A 17576-nucleotide genomic window follows, 5' to 3' on the forward strand; every position below is an offset into this window, starting at 1 on the left:
TTAAATTATCCAATCTTCCTATTTTGATTACAAATATCACACAACCAATAACCAAATTTTATTGCGATCTCATGGTCTATGGTGGATAAAATGCTCTGCAAGTGTGTCTCGCATTAGAATGACTTATTTTACGCAATAATCAAGTCTTATCAAGAAGTAATTATTCGAATACTCTGTAATCACTATTTGGTCTGCAGGTGCACCTGCGAGTCAAACTCAGGGGCTCGTTTCACCCTCAGGTCTCCTCATTCGGTTATTTCCGTGAGAAGCGTACAAGAACGTTATTCGTCATGACGTCATTCTCGGAGAAACCCGCCCCTTTTCTCCTAGGAGAAGACTGTCCGCCATTTTAAGTTCACCAGTCGTCATTTCACATCGCTACAGTAGGACGGAGAACGTCAGGACTCACTTTCATCATATTTCTCTTACAACTGTAGTGGAGAATTGCCTACTATGAACAGAAACTCTTCCTAATATCAAAACAAGTAGATCCTAGTGAAGTGACGCATAAGCCAGTAGATTCCAGTGTCGAGTTGTACTTTTTTGCACCTCAATGTAACGTAACGTTAGCTAGAGGAAATGGCTGTGGAAAGCATGACTGTCCATCCAAACTCCCCAACTACCAACCACGAACACAACAGTCTCCTGACTGACGAAAGGTCGAGTAATTCTACAGTCATATTTAAATGAAATTATTTATTTGTCCTGTGCTTTTACACAAAAAGCCCGGGGTTTCTTTTTCTTTTTCTGTCAGTGGGATTAAACTCGCCTTTTCTGGAAAACGAGTACAGAGGTAAAGAACGCCATGTTGACACGACAACGCCAACTGGGAGGCCAAATATCACCTGGGATAACGTTATTCCCTCATTTTTTGTTACGTTATCACAATCAACGATCAATCGACTCAAGCCAACTTGTCTGAAGAAAAGACGAGGTCGAAACAGCTGATCAATCATACTTTCACCGCCATTCTAGCAAATTCAACGGTTATAAAGCCTCGGTTAATTATTTTCCCATTGTGAAGAGCAGTTTACTAATTTACGTTAATTCAATTAATTGTGTGGGTGTGATAATTATTGCAATGCAGCTGATGCGAAAAGTTCAAACAATTGTCTTTTGCTAACGATGGGCCTACCTTCAGGCTAATTTAGCAGTGTTAGCTTGTTGGCTAATGTGACCAACTAGCACAGTTGGCAAGAGGGAGGCTAGGCTAATGGCTAATGGTTTTGTTAATGGTAATTTGCTATTCTTTGGCGATCCCCATCGCTGCATTATCGAATTTATTGTAGCCGTAACTAACACCGTCAGACCAGATTGATGAATGTTATTTGATCATTATGGGCTATTTAATAATTTTATCATCGCTTAATCCAATGTAGCTAATGCTAATCGTGTCGCCAACGTTTAACAACTTGTGCTCTACGCACTTTTCGGTTCTACTCAAGTCATCGTCTTTCTACCTAAATAGCACTGGAAAGCAAGCTTATTTTGACCCCCGAACACCCTTAAATGATTGCATTTTCTTCCACTAATTTCCTTAATGATAGCTGTGTTCAAAGTATTGTTTTTTTAAAACTTATCGACTAATCCGTGTTGTTGCTCGTCACACTTGCTAGCTTTTTTAAACGCGTTTGTGCTGCCTGAATATTTGTGTCTAACATATCACTTATTATTCACAGTCGTGCCCACACTGACTCGTCCCAAACATCCACAAAAGTCCCCAAAAATGTGCAAAACGTCTGCAAAGCATCCCAGAAGTGTTTCAAGTCAAACACAAAGCTCCCTTTATCCACAGTCCCCAGTTGGCAAAATTGCTGTATGTTACCCAGTTGGCCCCAATTCCAAAACTCACAGACCCCACTAGTGTCCCTAAAAGGTTAGCGACAAACCTTTTTCAATGGTTTTGAGTGCAAAATGTGAAGAAAACCAGTCACAGTAAGTATTCCCCATTTTAATCATGGCCCTTTGCTTATAGAATTAATGAAGTTTTGGACTCAGCTGAGCTAATAATGTACCATAATGCATGGTAAATCCTTTATTTCAGCCATCTTTGATTGACCAGAATAATTTTGTTCTCTGTTGAACTTTTTACAGTTGTCTGCTTAATAGGTGTGTTGAGAAATTTGAGCATTAGCTGAGTATAGTGTTGATGGAAATTTGTGGAAAATTGATTGGCATAGTTGACATGGATGACAGATAGTGCACAGACCTGGATTTGACTGTTTTAGTTGTCAGTAGTAAATAGATACTTTGGTAGGGTTTAATCAATAACTTTTTAATTTGCAGACTGTCTGTCCTCTTCACAGATAAGTAAGCATATATTTGTGTTGGTAGACTTAAAGTTCATTAACTCTTGAGTTAACTCTGACCAGACCTGTTATTTTCTAAGCTGAGCAGAGAGAAGTTTGTACTGAAAGTTATTCTCCTAACTGGCGCATTGTTGGCAGCAGGTGATGTTTGTATAATACGGACAGGCCAGAGAGGCCATCAGCTTCTGCTCACGGTGAATCCACGCCACTCCCTTTCCACAGCAACCTGCTTCCATAATACAGCCAAATCCCTGTTCGATGATAGAGCCCTGCACTGTGTTAGGGGAGTTTTCCTTGTTGTAGGCCTGTGTGCCCAATGGGCCAGCTTCATAGCATATGCCAGTAGTGAGGTAGAGGAGTGACTTGGCTGCTGAGATGATACCCCTGTTTGTGGTGTTGTATGAAAGCCAATAGCTGGTGCAGGAAAAAGGACCTGTTGGAGGTTAGCAAAGTATTTGAGGCTGTTTTTTGTGTAAAATAAACAAGAGTTGTTGGTGTCCAATACTGAACGTTTGCATTGAGCCAATATTTGCCAAACAGTGCATAATCTGTATATATGAATATAGTTTGAGGCTACTGATTGAGGACAAATGGTAAAATAAACTATTTTCAAGGTGAATATAGCAAGTGTTGGGTTTTGTTTTGGCTTTTGTTGAGAGCAAAATTAAATTAGCTCCTGTTTATTCAGGATTGTGCTCCAGATGACACGATTCTGTCCTTGGATCAGCTCCAGTGTTTAATACGAGGGCCCAGTGTAAATGCTAAATTAAATCAAATTTGGTTAACTTTGCTGCATAAAACCTGGAGCTCCCTCAAATATGGAACAAGGACTGATATCTCTGCAGTTTATTTAGGAAATGTATCCAGGTAACTTGGTAAACTTTCTCCTTGGAGCATTATGCTGCTAAGTTCTGTCTTGGTAGTGACTTGAACCTCACAAGTTGTGATACTGTGTTCAGAAATAATGATTTTTACAAAGTCGTGTACTTTTAGAACTTACTTTTGTTTTGTTCTCTGGATTTATACCCACTAATGAGTAGCATTCACTGGTAGCTTTGCTGGAAGGAATCTAGTTTCTAAATCTGCTGAACATTTTATTCGTGACACAGCTCAGATTATCAAGGCCGGTTATCTGCTCTCCCCACATGAAGCTGATATGCTGAGGATGTGGTAGGGTTTGGGTACACATAGAGCACAGCTGACATTTTGCTTCACAGCAGGTCGACTAAACTCTCCACCTGCCTTGTCTCAGTTCACACTGTATGCTCTTCGCAGGACAAAACCAGTCTTTGAGTAATCAAAGATTGTAAGGCAGTGGAAAAGTGGAGTGGCCTCTGGCCTCACTCCCAGGATCCTGCAGACGGGACTTGTCAGCCTACTTTGGGTATGGGCCTTTGTGGGAGAGCCAGGATCTAATTATTCAAATAGGAAGTGTCAAATATTACATTATTTCTTGACTAAATGTTCACGCTACCCTCTTGCCCTTTCCATAAGTCATATCGCATACTTGCCAGTGGAAATGGCAGACAAACAGTGACCAGTCAAGTATGTCAGGAATGTGTATGGTCAATAGATGGTTGGTTGGGATCTTGTGCTTTGATAAAACTGGAATTCTGAGACTGGTGTCTGTTGGGGAGGGAAAACACACGACATGCTTATATTATCAGTTGTGTCAAATCCATCAGTGAAATTTAGATTAATGGCAGCTTTCCCTGGAGAGGGTGTGTTACCTTTCTCTCCATTGCTTTTGAGCGTTTCAAAACCATGTCCTCCTTTCCACTTGTCCTCACTGTGTGTTGCCTGCACTCCAACCCTCCCTACAGCCATTAGTCGCTGCAGAAGGAGGCCTTCATGTGATCCATGTCAATTAGGATCTCATGGTTTTGTTCATGTTGGCTCATGTGAGGGTCCTCCCTGGCAGTTAACGACAGGAACGGCACATGAATAATTCTGCCTTCCCCCCAAGCCATGGGCATTTTTACAGGATTCAGAGGTTTGCACTCTAAAACTCATAGTGCCCATAGTACTTTTTTTGCCAGAGCAGTTTTGCTTCTCACCGTTAAAATGGGAGCAAAGAAATACATATATACTTGTGCAGAGTTTCATATGGTTTGGTTAAGTCTGGTTTGGTGTTTATAACGTTGTGTCTTGAGTAGTTAACTATGCATGTGACATGGTGACGTGTGTGCAGAACTTACTGTATAGTACTCTCCATTAGATATGTTGACTGATTTTCCTGATGACATTTGCAGGTCATTTTTAAGTGATCCCATGTTTCATGTACACTTTTTGAAGATGATTGAAGTAGAGGCATTTGTCCAAACGTATGCACCAATAGATTAAACAGGCTAACATCTGTGAGGAATAGAGGAGCTCTGTAAATACACCTGGCAGAGTCAGAGACACATAATGAAAAAAACAAACAAATGTGTATGTTATGTCCCCTGATTATTACCGTATTAGTGTTTTTTAAATCAAACCAGTGTTCTCTTTGAATATAAAATACACAGCCTGATACTGCTGTTTGGTGTCAGAAATCTTCATGGCAGAAAGTAATAGGTGCTTACAATCGAAGTGGGCCCAAGGCCACACATTTTTACCTACTTTGATTTTCTTTCTTAGCAATGAAAGTTAAAGCTTTTTTCTCACATTAGTTCGTTATGCAAGTTATGGCTCAGGGTCTCAGTTCTGTTAAAGATAAAATATGTAACATGTCTGCATCATAATGTCTCAAACTGACTTGGCCTTTGCTATATATTTTGTTGAGTGTCTATTGCAAATGTTTCCAACAAACTCAAAGAAATCATTTTATTCAACATAAAGGTTGCCTGTCACTTAAATGATTAGGGAAACAGGTGCAATGTCAAAGAGTAGTTAAGGAAGTCTACGAACATCTAAACTTGGAATAAAACCGTCTTACATTCCCTCGTCCTTGAACATTTCTGATCAGGTCACAGCAAATAGATTTTCATCGGTAGTGGTGGTTGTATTACAATGAAGACAAAAACTCCCACAGTCCCATGCTACTTCACAACGCCATCAAACCAAACATTGATTGTTTTCATTGATTTGATAAATGTGGCAAAATGTTTGTTGAATCTTTTTAGAATATTACATTCGTAAACACTTTGACTCACAAATGCAAATAGTGCGTTGTGTACAGTGATGTCTGATGTTATATTTAAGTTAATTTTACTAAGCCTCTGTACTCGTTTTCCATGAGATTCATCTGCGACGGCTGAAAAAAACCCACTATATGTTTTATTTTTTATTTTTTTATTATTATAAATTCATCATTTATAGATTTGTGTCCTAAAACTTGAGGTTGTCAGACCCACAGCCTACTAAAAGAAGAGATATGTAACTTCTCTACATGTGCTTTCTTTACATATACAGGCCAGAGGATGGAGAGCTGGAGGAGGGAGAGTTGGAAGATGATGGGGGAGAACTGGAGCAGGGAGAAACAGGTGGAGGTACGTCCGCTGTAGTAGGAGGTGGAGACGGGGGCGATGAAGCAGGCGGAGGAGGTGAAGCAGCAGGGGAAGGGACAGAGGAGCGGCGACGGCGAAGCAGGGAGGCCCACGCCAGCAGCAATTCAGACGATGAGCGAGCCCACCGTCGCAAGAGAAAGAGGAAGAAAGAGAAGGAGCGAGAGAGGGAGAAGAGGAGGTCCAAGAAGAAACGCAAATCCAAACACAAAGTAAGAACACTGACAACTCTGGCACAGAAATAGACCCTTTCTCTACCAACTCTTTTCTGAATATATCTCTGTTTTGCGCTCCCTCAGCGTCATGCGTCCTCTGATGACGACCACTCGGACTTCAGCGATGACTCTGACTACAGTCCCAGTGAGAAGAGGAAGTACAGAGAGTACAGTCCACAGTACCCCCCTCCTGTACGTCTCAAGAATCTTCACATATGCATCTTAATTAGATGATTTCAAGTGCTATATATCATCATTCCTGACACACCAGGTTGAATTTAAACAACATTATATTGTTCATTTTTGTGGAAAGTAAAATCACCTTGTATGTTTCCCTGTCTCTAGCCTCATGCGGGCTACGGCGGCTCGAAGAAAGGCGGCTACATGAAGATGGAAAAGCAGAGCTATGGAGGCTACGATGACTACGAAGAGGACAATTACGAAGGTGAGGAAGAAGAGGAGATGGGGGATGAAGATTATGACGACTTCACTAAGGAGCTCAACCAGTACCGCAAGGCTAAGGAGGGTGGAGGTGGCCGGGGAAGAGGTGGGTACATGGCGGTCAGGCTAGAGCAGTTGAAGTAGAAAAATAGACGCGTTACCTTGATCTAGCCGTTTTACCGAATAGTTTGCATAGTTGTGGACATGTGCAAATGTTTCTTATCAATCCAAATTCCACAGATAGAATAACCAACCTGATCTTTGTGTCTCTACAGGCGGTAAAGGTCGTATGAAGAACCAGAGAGGTCGAGGAGGAATGAGGGGAGGGAGGAGAGGAAGAGGGGGAAGCAGAGGAAGAGGAGGTCGAGGAGGAGGTGGAGGAGGAGGAGGAGGAGGAGGAAAGATGGGAGGAGACAACGATGATGGAGACGGCTACGGAGAAGAGATGGAGGTGAGGTTTTAGAAATCATTGTCCATTGACTGGTCAAAGTACATGAAACGAGTTGTTGTTCTCCTGCTTTATTTTCTGTATTTTCACAGTTTTTCGAACATGTTTCAGATGGAAAAAATTCAGTGAACCAAAAACTCTCTGTAATGAATCAATACTTGTGAATCCTCGAGTCAGTGACACTCATTGAATCTGTCCTTACAGTATGTAGAAGATGACTACGAACACATGGGGGAAGATGACTACGATGACTACTCAAAAGAACTCAACCAGTACAAGAAGTGCAAAGACAGAGGCAGAGGTGAGTTTGGACTTTGTACTACTTACCATTTACTTTGATACAGTATCTGACAGTATTGACTCTTTGTTGCTCAAAATTTAACTCAGTGTCACCCTGTCTTCATTTTCTGTTTCTGCACCAGGAGGTAAAGGTGGCCGCGGGCGAGGGAGGGGTAAAGGTGGGCGTGGTATGATCAGAGGAGGACGAGGCCGAAACCGCGGCAGAGGAAGAGGTGACATGGGGATGGATGACGACAACAACGGCGACATGGACAACGGGGTAAGACTTTGTGAAACAATCTGATAATCCAACATATATTCATGCAAAAAAAAATCAATGCAAATAGGCAAAAGGCTGCTTCTCTCAGTCAGGTGGACAAATTCCTTTATATTTGTTAGATTTGAGGAATGAAATGATATGAATCCTCTGCTGTTTTTTTTTTTTACCTGACACTCTTCTCTCTCCTTGTGTTCATGTGTTGGTTTGTGTGTATGTACTTAAGGACGGAGGTGGAGGAGGCGATGGAGGAGGACTCGGGAGAAGGAATCTTAATGAGAAGCACCAGGATAAGAAAGGGAAGGCCATCTGCAAGTACTATATCGAGGGGAGGTGCACCTGGGTAAGTGGCACTAATGTTCACTACTTTGTTTTAAGTTTGTATGTTGACAGAGTATCACACAGTCTTTAAATGCTACATGTTTGAAACGATCTTTTTTCCTTTAAACAGTTCAGTTGCTTTTCTGAACTGTCCATGCTCATTAAAAATGCAATTTAACATTTGTATAGTTTTGTTTATACAAATTTTGGCTAACTTTCAATGATGTGAAATGTTTTTGGAAACTCAAATGCAATACAGATCCCCCTAAAAAGCCTGGAATTTGAAGTTGTTTTCAAACCAGTTTGGGTCGGCATCCTAAAACAGCTGCAAGGTCCAGTGACCTCAGGGACTACTGTGGCCTAATATGTGGTTAAACTGGAAAGACATGACTCAGAGTAAACTTTGAAGACATTTTGGCCCTGGTGAACTGGAGCAAGTTGAAAAAATTGTGTCTAAGCTGCCAAAAAATCCTGAAGGCACCATTCTACATGTAGTAACAGGCAAAATACAAAAACAACTCAGGAGAAAAGTAGTTGACAATATGTTGTTTATTTTATCCTTTCTGATGTATCACTTCTTTGTAGGCAGCTCTCTCACATGTGTCAGTCATGAGCTGTCAGGATCAGACATTTCATTATGACCCCTTTCCTCTCCAGGGGGACCACTGTAACTTCAGCCACGACATCGAGCTGCCCAAGAAGAAGGAGCTGTGCAAGTTCTACATCACTGGATTTTGTGCCCGAGCCGACCACTGTCCTTACATGCATGATATCCTTCACTAGTGACCACACAAAGAGACTCGCGTATATTGATGTGCACCTCTTTCCATGTCTTGTAAAATTCCATGCACCTAACTGAAAATGTGATGAATTTGTATTAATCTTAGAATTCAAATGAGTCCAGCGTCTTTGTGAGTGTTTCTCCTTGACTCCTCTCCTACGTGAATTCCCCTGTAAGCTGTTCCACACCACAGGGAACTGTGTCAACAACGATGAGTGCATGTTCTCCCATGAAGCACTCAATGATGACACGCAGGAGCTGCTCAACAAGGTAGGGTCCTCAAACACTGTAATCAGCTCTGAAAAACATTTTTAAAGGTTTATGCCTTTAATTAACTCAATTCTTTAAGGTATCCGGTGTACTTATCCATGTCTAATCACTGTGAAACTGTGTTGCACTCCTTCTCGAGAGATCAAGTTAGCAGACAGAGTTTTATCAACCTCAGAAACGACCGCACGACAACAATACACTGCAGTAAAGGATCCAAATATAAACCGCCACCAAAAGCCACAATAATGCTCAGAACAGCACCAAACTCAGCAACAGTACAAATAGGGTCGGGGAAGTCCCGACGAGTCGCTTATCGAGTGCAGTAGAGTTCCGCGGCTCATGGATGAAAATGTATGATTATGACTCCATGGAAAAGCAATCAAAGTTCATATGTGTCTTACCTGCCAGTTTATAACAGTTATTATCGAGAGCGGACAGGGAAAAGAACGGAATTGAGCATTTCTAACCGCACTCGGTAATCGTCGCGTCGGGCTTCCCGACCGGAAGCTGATGGAGGAGAGTTGAAATCTGTTTTTAGCTTCACAAAGAAATCCAGCTAGCTAGCGGAGGTTAGATGCCCCGGACTATGTGCTGAGACCCTATTTGTACTGTTGCTGAAGTTGGTGCTGTTTGAGCATATTGTGTTTTTTGGTGGCGGTTTATATTTGGATCCATTTACTGCAGTGTATTGTTGTCGTGCGGTCGTTTCTGAGGTTGATAAAACTCCGTAAATTAGCGGTCTGCTAACTTGATCTCTCGAGAGGGAGTCTAACACAGTTCACGGTGATTTAGACCATGGATTAAACTTACACCGAATATCCCTTTAAATCGTCAGTTATCAGACAGATTTTTGATGTTTGATAATGGAAATGTCTTGAGAAAATGTTTCAGATGAACTTAACAGTGGACATTTTTGTGACATGTGTTCTAGATGCTGGCAGAGGATGCAGAAGCTGGAGCGGAGGATGAGAAGGAGGTTGAGGAGCTGAAGAAGCAGGGCATCAATCCTCTCCGAAACCTCCTCCTGGAGTCGGCCTCCTCCCCACCCCTCCTCGGCTGTTCCTATAGATGCAAAACACAGGGCCTTGGGGATTTGTGGTGGCGTGACCCTCCAGCCAGGGTGACTCTTGGGGGGACTTCCCTGGACCTAACCAGGGCCAATGCCCAACAAGGTGCCCCCAGGACCAGGACCAGGGCCTGTTCCTGGGCCCAACCCCTGCGTTGGTCCCCCTGTGCTGGCCCTGAGGAATTCCACTTCCAAGGAGGGCCCCCAAATCCCAACTGCCCTCCTCCTCCCCACATGGGCCCCCCACCCCCTTGTGGTGGAGGGGGAGGTGGCGCAGGGAAGAAGATCCCCTCGTTGTTTGAGATTAAAGTTCAGCCGACAGGACAGCTCGCTCAGAAACTGGCAGTCAGGTAAGAGAAAGATAAAAGAATCGGTTCATATTAACATCTGTAGAAAATTATTAACTCAAAAAAGTTGTTACTGCCAAGTTACTTTTCAAAGCTTCCTGATTTCAACCTTTGATCTAAATGTTATCTCCTGCTCTTCTTCCTCTATCAGGAGCCAGACTCCTGCTGCTACCCCGGGCCAGGCTTCATCTCCTGGACCCCAAGGGGCCCCTGGTGCCCCTCCCACCCGGTTCCCTGCCCCGCCAGGCATGATGCCCCCCGACATGCAGAACATGGGCCCCAACCATGGGATGAACCAGGGGCCCCCCAACATGGGCCCCGGTGGACCGCCCATGATGGGAGGATTTGCACCAGGTGATGGCCCTCCACACGGGGGTGCTATGCCTCCATGTCCTCCTCAGGGTGGAGGAAACTTTTTCAACAACTTCTTCAATCAGCAGGACGGTATGGCGATGGAGGGAGTGGTGCAAGAAGGTGAGCGCGAGTTTTAATGATTAATCAGAGTAATTAAGAACTGAAAGAATCAGCTGTAGTTCGTAGGTGATTGTTGCAAAGTTAGAGTTTCTGTACTGAGAACACTTGCTCTGTTTCTCTCAGGTGACAACTACCAGGGATTTTCTGGCATGGACGAGAGAGGAGGAGCAGGGAACTTTGGTAACCAGTCGGGTGGCCAAGATGGCTCTGCTAATGGAGCATCAGCCAATCAGGGAGGGATTTCTGTGCCTGACTTTCTGCCTCCAGCGCAGCGTGTCCTGTTCATGAGGATCCAACAGAAGCAGCAGGAAGAAGAGGAGAGAGCTCGCAGGATGGCCGAGGGAGGAGCAGAGAAGAGCAGAGACACTGAAGGTAAAGTATCTGCAACAGTTTGTGTCTAAACTGTTAGAAAATCTTTGGTAATAAGACGAGGCTTAAGTGATCCCTCACTGGGGAAATATTATTGTTACCGGAGTTCAAGAGTCACAAGCAGAGGGGGAAAAGGAGTGAAAGATAAAGAGGAAACAACATGAAGCAAGACTTCAAAATAAGAAAAAAGAAGCAATGAAAATTAAAGACTGTATACAACTTTCCCATATACAGACCCATTCATGTAAAGCACACATTTATATGTGTATAAATATGACTCATAAAAAAAAAAAATCAAGGTTAAATAAATAAATATCTGGTGTAAAAGTTACAACAAAATAGGAGTTAACACCCAATCATGTCTGTTGTTCTTTCATAGGTGACTCAGGGAACTGGTACTCCAGTGAGGATGAAGATGGCGGTGGTAGTGTGACCTCCATCTTGAAGACGCTCCGTCAACAGACCCAGGTGCCTCAAAAATCTGATGGCCCTCCGAGTGACCCTCGCCTCCAGAAAGCCTCCCCGGCAGGCGCTCTGGCTCGGCCAGCAGACCCCCGCCTGGCTCGGGACCCACGCCTGGCGCGTGCTACAGACTCTCTCTCCGACTCCACCCACTCTATGCCTGCATCATCTTCCTCTGGACCGCCTGCAGACCCCAGGTTAGCCCGGCTAACAGCTGCTGCATCAGCTGGATCGACGTCCCTGTCACCCCCTGCTGCTAAACCAGAGCCTCCTCTGGTCTACAAGCCCCCGCCACTCACAGCTCCAGCAGCGGAGGAGGAGGAGACGGAGCGCGTTCTGCGTGACAAGCCGGTGCCGATTCCTCTGGACCCGCTCATGGGTATGGCTCTGAGAGACCCTCGCTCACAGCTGCAGCAGTTCAGCCACATCAAGAAGGACATCCTTCTTCACATGCCGGCCTTCTCTAAAGCCATCACCTGGTCACCTGAAGATCTCCTTCCCCTCCCCATCCCCAAACAGGACCTCCTTCCACTCCCACCAGGCATCCCATCTGTCTCCTCCACAGACCCCCGTCTGTCTCGTGCTCAGCAGCACCACACATCACTTCCTCACTCACAGCCTCCCCCTGTACAGCCTCCTCCCTCCTCGGACCCTCCTGCTCCCTCATCATCCACCTCCTCCCTCCCAGACTTTGAGCTGCTGTCTCGTATCCTGAAGACTGTCAACTCCAGTCCGTCGCAGACTCCCTCCCCTCCTCTCGTCCCCACCCCTGCTGCCCCTGTGGCTCTACTGGCCGCACCTCCCCCAGTGCCTCCAGCACCTGTAGAAAAGCCAGTAGACCCCCGTGTTGCCCGTAAAGTCCCCACAGACCCCCGTCTCCAGCCTCAGAAGTCTGCATTGAAGCAACCATCCGATCCCACTCCTCCTCCTGCCTCCTCTACCTCTCCAGCAACAACATCCAGCTCCTCTCCTCCTACCATTGCACCCTACGACCCCAGGCTGCTCTCGTCAGGTGGGGCAGGGCGTGGTGTGGGAGCTGGGGCACCAGGGGGAGCCAGCGTCCTAAGCAGCATTAGTCTGTATGACCCACGGACTAACAAACCAGGCAGCCCTGGTACCAGCAGTGGCTCTAACAACTCCCCCAACTCAGCCAGCACAGAGTCCAAGCCCAGTGAGCCCACAACGACTAAACCCAAGTCAAAGGAGCCCCTGTTTGTTCGGAAGTCTGCGTTGGACCAACCGGAGCCGGAGAAAAGTTCAGAGCAAGGGACTGATCGATACAACAGCTACAACAGGCCCAGGCCCAAGCCTGCACCCTCGCCTAACTCAACAGCTCAGGGGGGGCCCGCTGCAGCCGGAGCAGCCGCAGCTGGAGGTCAGGGTGCTCCTGGAGCTGCTGGGGATCAGGGGCCCGCTGGAGTCCACAACCTACCAGTTTCTACTCTGTTTGGCGTTGTGAAGCAGGCGGGCAAACCAGGTGGGACGGGTAGCCCTTTTGGAGGCAACAGCCCGGTGCAGTCTGAGCAGACGACCACAGAGCAGGACAACGCCTCGCTGAAGGAGGTTTTCAAAGGCTTTGACCCCACAGCCTCCCCCTTCTGCCAGTGACCCCCCGAACGTTAACCAAAAGCTCATCATGTGGTCAGCCGTTGGCTTCTTATAACATTTTTGGACGCTGAGCAGATCAGTGAGGAGAAAGTAAAGCGCACTGAGGCAACGGCTCGCGAGACTGGTTAAGAAGACAAACCTTTGTGAACAAACTGTCACAGGACGCGTTTCTCACACACACACAAACACACACACTTTACCGCATTGTTGCAGATTAATATTCTATAAAAGACTCTTGGGTTATGGGAAGGGTTTAAAGTTAAATCTCTAAAGCTCTATTTTAAACAGACATATTGATGTATAAATAAATGTATTCTCTTCATCTCAACGCTTAATGAAAACAGTTATTCTGACAGCAGCAAGAACACATTTCTATGAACATTTTAGCTTCATCTTTTTTCACTTCAGCTCCTCTTGCTCAGTTTTTTTTCTACAGTTTCTCCTCATCTGTAAACCGTTTGATGTGTTTGTTTTTTCGGGCAGTTAAAGCTGACAAATCTCTTGGCAACACATGAAAAGATGGGGACACATCTCAAGATATTGCTTATTTGTGGTGTTTTTGTAATCAAATGAATAGCCCCGAGGGAACTCCTCCCAACACTGTTGCCCCTCAGAAACACATCACCCTCTTTGTCACTGCCTTTGCGACACTGTCCTCTATAACCTGCTTTAACAAACTGTTTATTCTTGTCAAACCATAGCATTCGTTTTGTCATTATGAGTCACCATGTCTGCAGAAACAAACACCTAAACATAAATCTAAATTCTGTTTTTTTTAGTATTTATTTTTCTACTTCTTTGCACTGTCAGTTTGTCCTCTGAGGGCCGTATTAATGTTTTTAATGTCTGTAGCTCCTCCACCTGTTCATATACTGTTTCATTTCATGTGTTTAGCTCTTACACCACAACAGGTAACTTTACCACCTGTGACCTCTCAGTGCTGCCTCTCTAACCACTAATCCACTAGACACCCCGTTTGTCAGCTTTCACCTGAACACTTTGTTTTATCGGTTTGTGAAAATGGAGAGTCGTTAGTTCATAAATGACGGCTTCTTTAAGGTAGAAAAGATGTAAAGCAGACCTCGCTGGTTGACAAAACACACCCAACGTCCCTAGCCGTAGCATCTGCCGTTTTTCACCTCGATCAAATTGGGACACACCGAGTTAAGAGTTCATCATGACTTGAGCTTTTAGTTTGATTTTAATTAACTGTGTTAGTTCAGAATCAAAAGAGAACCAACAGGACAACACGGCAGATTTCTGCGATTGTTTTGGTAGGACGGCGTATTTTGCAGCCTTGCATCATAAACGTATCAGCTTTTGACTCCAGTGGCTGGCGACAGTGTGACAATCATAAAACTAGACTTGGACCTAAAATTCAGTCAATGCATAGAGTCTTTGCATCGATCTGTGCATTAGAGGGGTTCACTAGACTGCACAGATTCAAATTTAAGACGTCATGGTGGGAAAGGAGGATGAACAGTCGTCTCAAATGTTTAAATATTTTCTTCATGACCTCCCTTCTTAGTTTCTTCCCCTCAGAGTAAACAGTTCGAGTCAGAGTTTTGTACAGCGTCTGAATCAGGGTGAGGATAAGCAGGTGATGTCACTGCTCGGCTTGTTTGAAGATCTTTAAACGTGGGGTCACTGTAGAGGAGCGTATATAAGTTTTTCACTTCCGGAAAAGGTTAAGATTGTACAACAGCTGTCAGGATTGTTGACCGTCTTGTGTATAAATGTTGATCATTTTAATTTATTTTTTTATACTTGGGTAAATATACTTCCTCACTTTACATTTTTTGAACTGAATCATTTTATATGCCAGGAATATGTGATTATCGCTCACTACTACAAGATTAGTGGGACATTGGCAGCCTGTGACAGTGTGAAAAGAGGAGAAAGACGTATTTTTATTTGGTTTTGTGTATAAAGATTCAAACTAACAAAAAAAAAAAATAAATCACCTTAACTTGCTCCTGCCAGGTCGCTAAAAAGCCTGTGAGGAGGCTGAGTTCCAGCTATAGGAAGTGTGAAACTTATTGTTGATTTTGTTCTTTCCTTCATGGCTTTGTTGTTTTATAAGTTAGTTTTTTTTTCCCCTGCTCTGTAAATTTGACCAGTATCCTGTCTTTGGAGGAGTTGAGTTTTCTAACTGTACACTGTAGGTGAGGTTGTCAAAGTATTTAAATAAAGTTGATACATGATCAACCAGTTACAACTGTTTTCTGTATTTTTTTATTACATCAGTCGATTCAGTCAGTTTCCTATCAGCCGCCGTTGTGAGGATGTTTTTGTAAGCTGAATCAGAATGAATAAACATGAGCCGTCCTCTGGCGTCACCTCAGACCAAACATCGCATTTTTGACCTACTTGCAGTTAAGATTTACTTTTCTCTTCGCTCAGAAAATAATCAACCCGAAATCGGCTCGACTGAGTGATTTCTCCAAAACAAACTTTTACAAGAGAGCCTCTCCTGATTTTACTTGACTTTCCTTGTTTGTTTGTTTTTAACTATCTTCTTGTTATTCAGTGTTTTCTTTAGTTTTAAACCTGATGATTTTACGACTTATCCGTTTTATTTATCTGCCTTTATTGATTTCGGGTTTGTGAGTATATCTCCAGCACCAGATCTAATTCTAAGTATAGTCCTATTATTTTGCTGCGTGACGTGTACGTAGACGGGACAATTGATCGCTGACTTGTTTTGTTAAATTTGTATTGTACTCATATTTAAGGCTAAAAAATTTCCTGCAGTGTTTGATTGTCATTGCTTTGTTTATGTTGTGTCTCCAGTTGAGATAACTTGCTGTCAATTTCAACCAATCTTTGAGTTTCTTGATTTTTTTAGAGATGCCTCGTAAGACATAATATGACCCCTCATAACTGCTTTAAACGTTTCCCACAAGTTTGAGTCTGAGGTATCAGAGGTGTCATTCGTGACTGAAAAATCGTCAAATTTATCTGACAAGTATTTACAAAAATCTGCATCATTAATTAAGTACGGACGGAGCCTCCAAGTCATTTGCTGCTTCTGCTCGTTGAAATCTTAGTTTACACTAACTGGAACGTGATCTGAGGCGACAGTATTGTGATATTTGGTGTCCAGCACGTTTAATAGGAGCTTAGAATCTAGTAAAAAGAAATCAATTTGTGAATATGTTTATCTGCCTTTCTGAAGCACTTTGACTTTTGAAAAGTGCTCCTTAAATAAAGATTACTGTCATTATTCTTTTCTGGTGTGTGATGAGTATCTCGGCCTGGCGATGGCGGTAGCGTGGCTGTAAACTTCTGATCTTGTGATGTTGTTTCAGTCTGTTGGCCGAGGAGGCACCCAGAGATGTGAAACTGTCATCATAGCAGGATTCTGTGTGTTATCCTTTGTTTTCTGAATACACATCTAGCTAGGAAACTCTTATACTTATTTTAAGCTTCTCAGAGAACCAGACGGGTGGAGTTTGTTAGATCAGGACTTTTCAGGCGGGGTGAGACTGTGGTCACTGAGCTGACCTTTGTTTCCTGAGACTATTTAAACTTTCTTTCCCTTGTTCTGTTGTTAATCTGTCATCCTGTCTGTCTCCAGTGAAATCATGATTTATTTGGAAATGACCTTTGACCCAGAAGAAGATGAAAGTCCCTTCAATTTCTTATTGTCTCATATTGTTAATTGTGATTTTAGACAAGTTGTACAATACTGTGTGGCGTATTCAGTTACTAAAAGGTGGTAAAGTTCAAAAGTTATTTTTCTGGCAATACATGAACAATCCGTCATTATCTCCTCACCTCTAAGTCAGGTGGAGTTTCATAGTCCACAAAACATTTCTGGAGCTTCACAGCAAAACAGTGTTGCAGCAATAAAAAGACATTATTTACAATCTTATAGCTGAAAGGCTGAAATCTTCGCTGTGTGCACCGTTGCTGAGGTGGGTACACAAACTCGACTGCACATTGATTGTGTAAATAACATCTTATTAAAATCAATTTGTGATCTCTTGGCTTCAAGGGACCTTTAATATTATTATCTATCATTCTGGACGAGCCGTGTGGAGACATTTTATTTCATTTCTTTCATTCAAATAAAATGCGGTATCTGGCGAGTAAGGCAGGAAAAGTGATTCTCTCAGTTAATCTGTTCATTTAAAACAGGCAGGCGCGTCGCTGCTATCTTTAGGTTTCCCGTGATTCGAGCTGTGCGTCTCTTGACTCTGACGCTGTGGATTTGGATCAGCACCCCTGCAGCACGCAGCCTGTTTCCTGGTTAGCTACGATCCTCTACTGACTCACTTCCTGCTCCCCTCCCATCCTGCAACACACTGGCACCAGGAAGACTCACAATTCATCAAGTACCTCAAAGGCTTCCTATCACACACACACACACACACACACACACTGAGCTGCAGGTTTTTTTTTACAGCTATCTAGCA

The 17576-nt window shown here is 43.7% G+C and overlaps 1 protein-coding gene across 1 annotated transcript; it reads left to right on the forward strand.

Annotated features, from left to right (window-relative positions):
- Nucleotides 1-336: 336 nt before the first annotated feature.
- zc3h4 (zinc finger CCCH-type containing 4) lies at nucleotides 337-15370 on the forward strand. The gene is given in 17 exon segments (XM_030393952.1): nucleotides 337-659; nucleotides 5706-6009; nucleotides 6097-6204; nucleotides 6358-6559; nucleotides 6729-6904; nucleotides 7106-7202; nucleotides 7324-7460; nucleotides 7684-7800; nucleotides 8436-8547; nucleotides 8720-8829; nucleotides 9761-9836; nucleotides 9839-9979; nucleotides 9982-10062; nucleotides 10065-10245; nucleotides 10394-10716; nucleotides 10840-11088; nucleotides 11465-15370. Coding segments are annotated over 17 exon segments (4185 nt in total). The 5' UTR covers nucleotides 337-579; the 3' UTR covers nucleotides 13156-15370.
- The last annotated feature ends 2206 nt before the right edge of the window (nucleotides 15371-17576 follow it).

Source organism: Sparus aurata, chromosome 2, assembly GCF_900880675.1.
Source record: "Sparus aurata chromosome 2, fSpaAur1.1, whole genome shotgun sequence".
Lineage (NCBI taxonomy): Eukaryota > Metazoa > Chordata > Actinopteri > Spariformes > Sparidae > Sparus > Sparus aurata.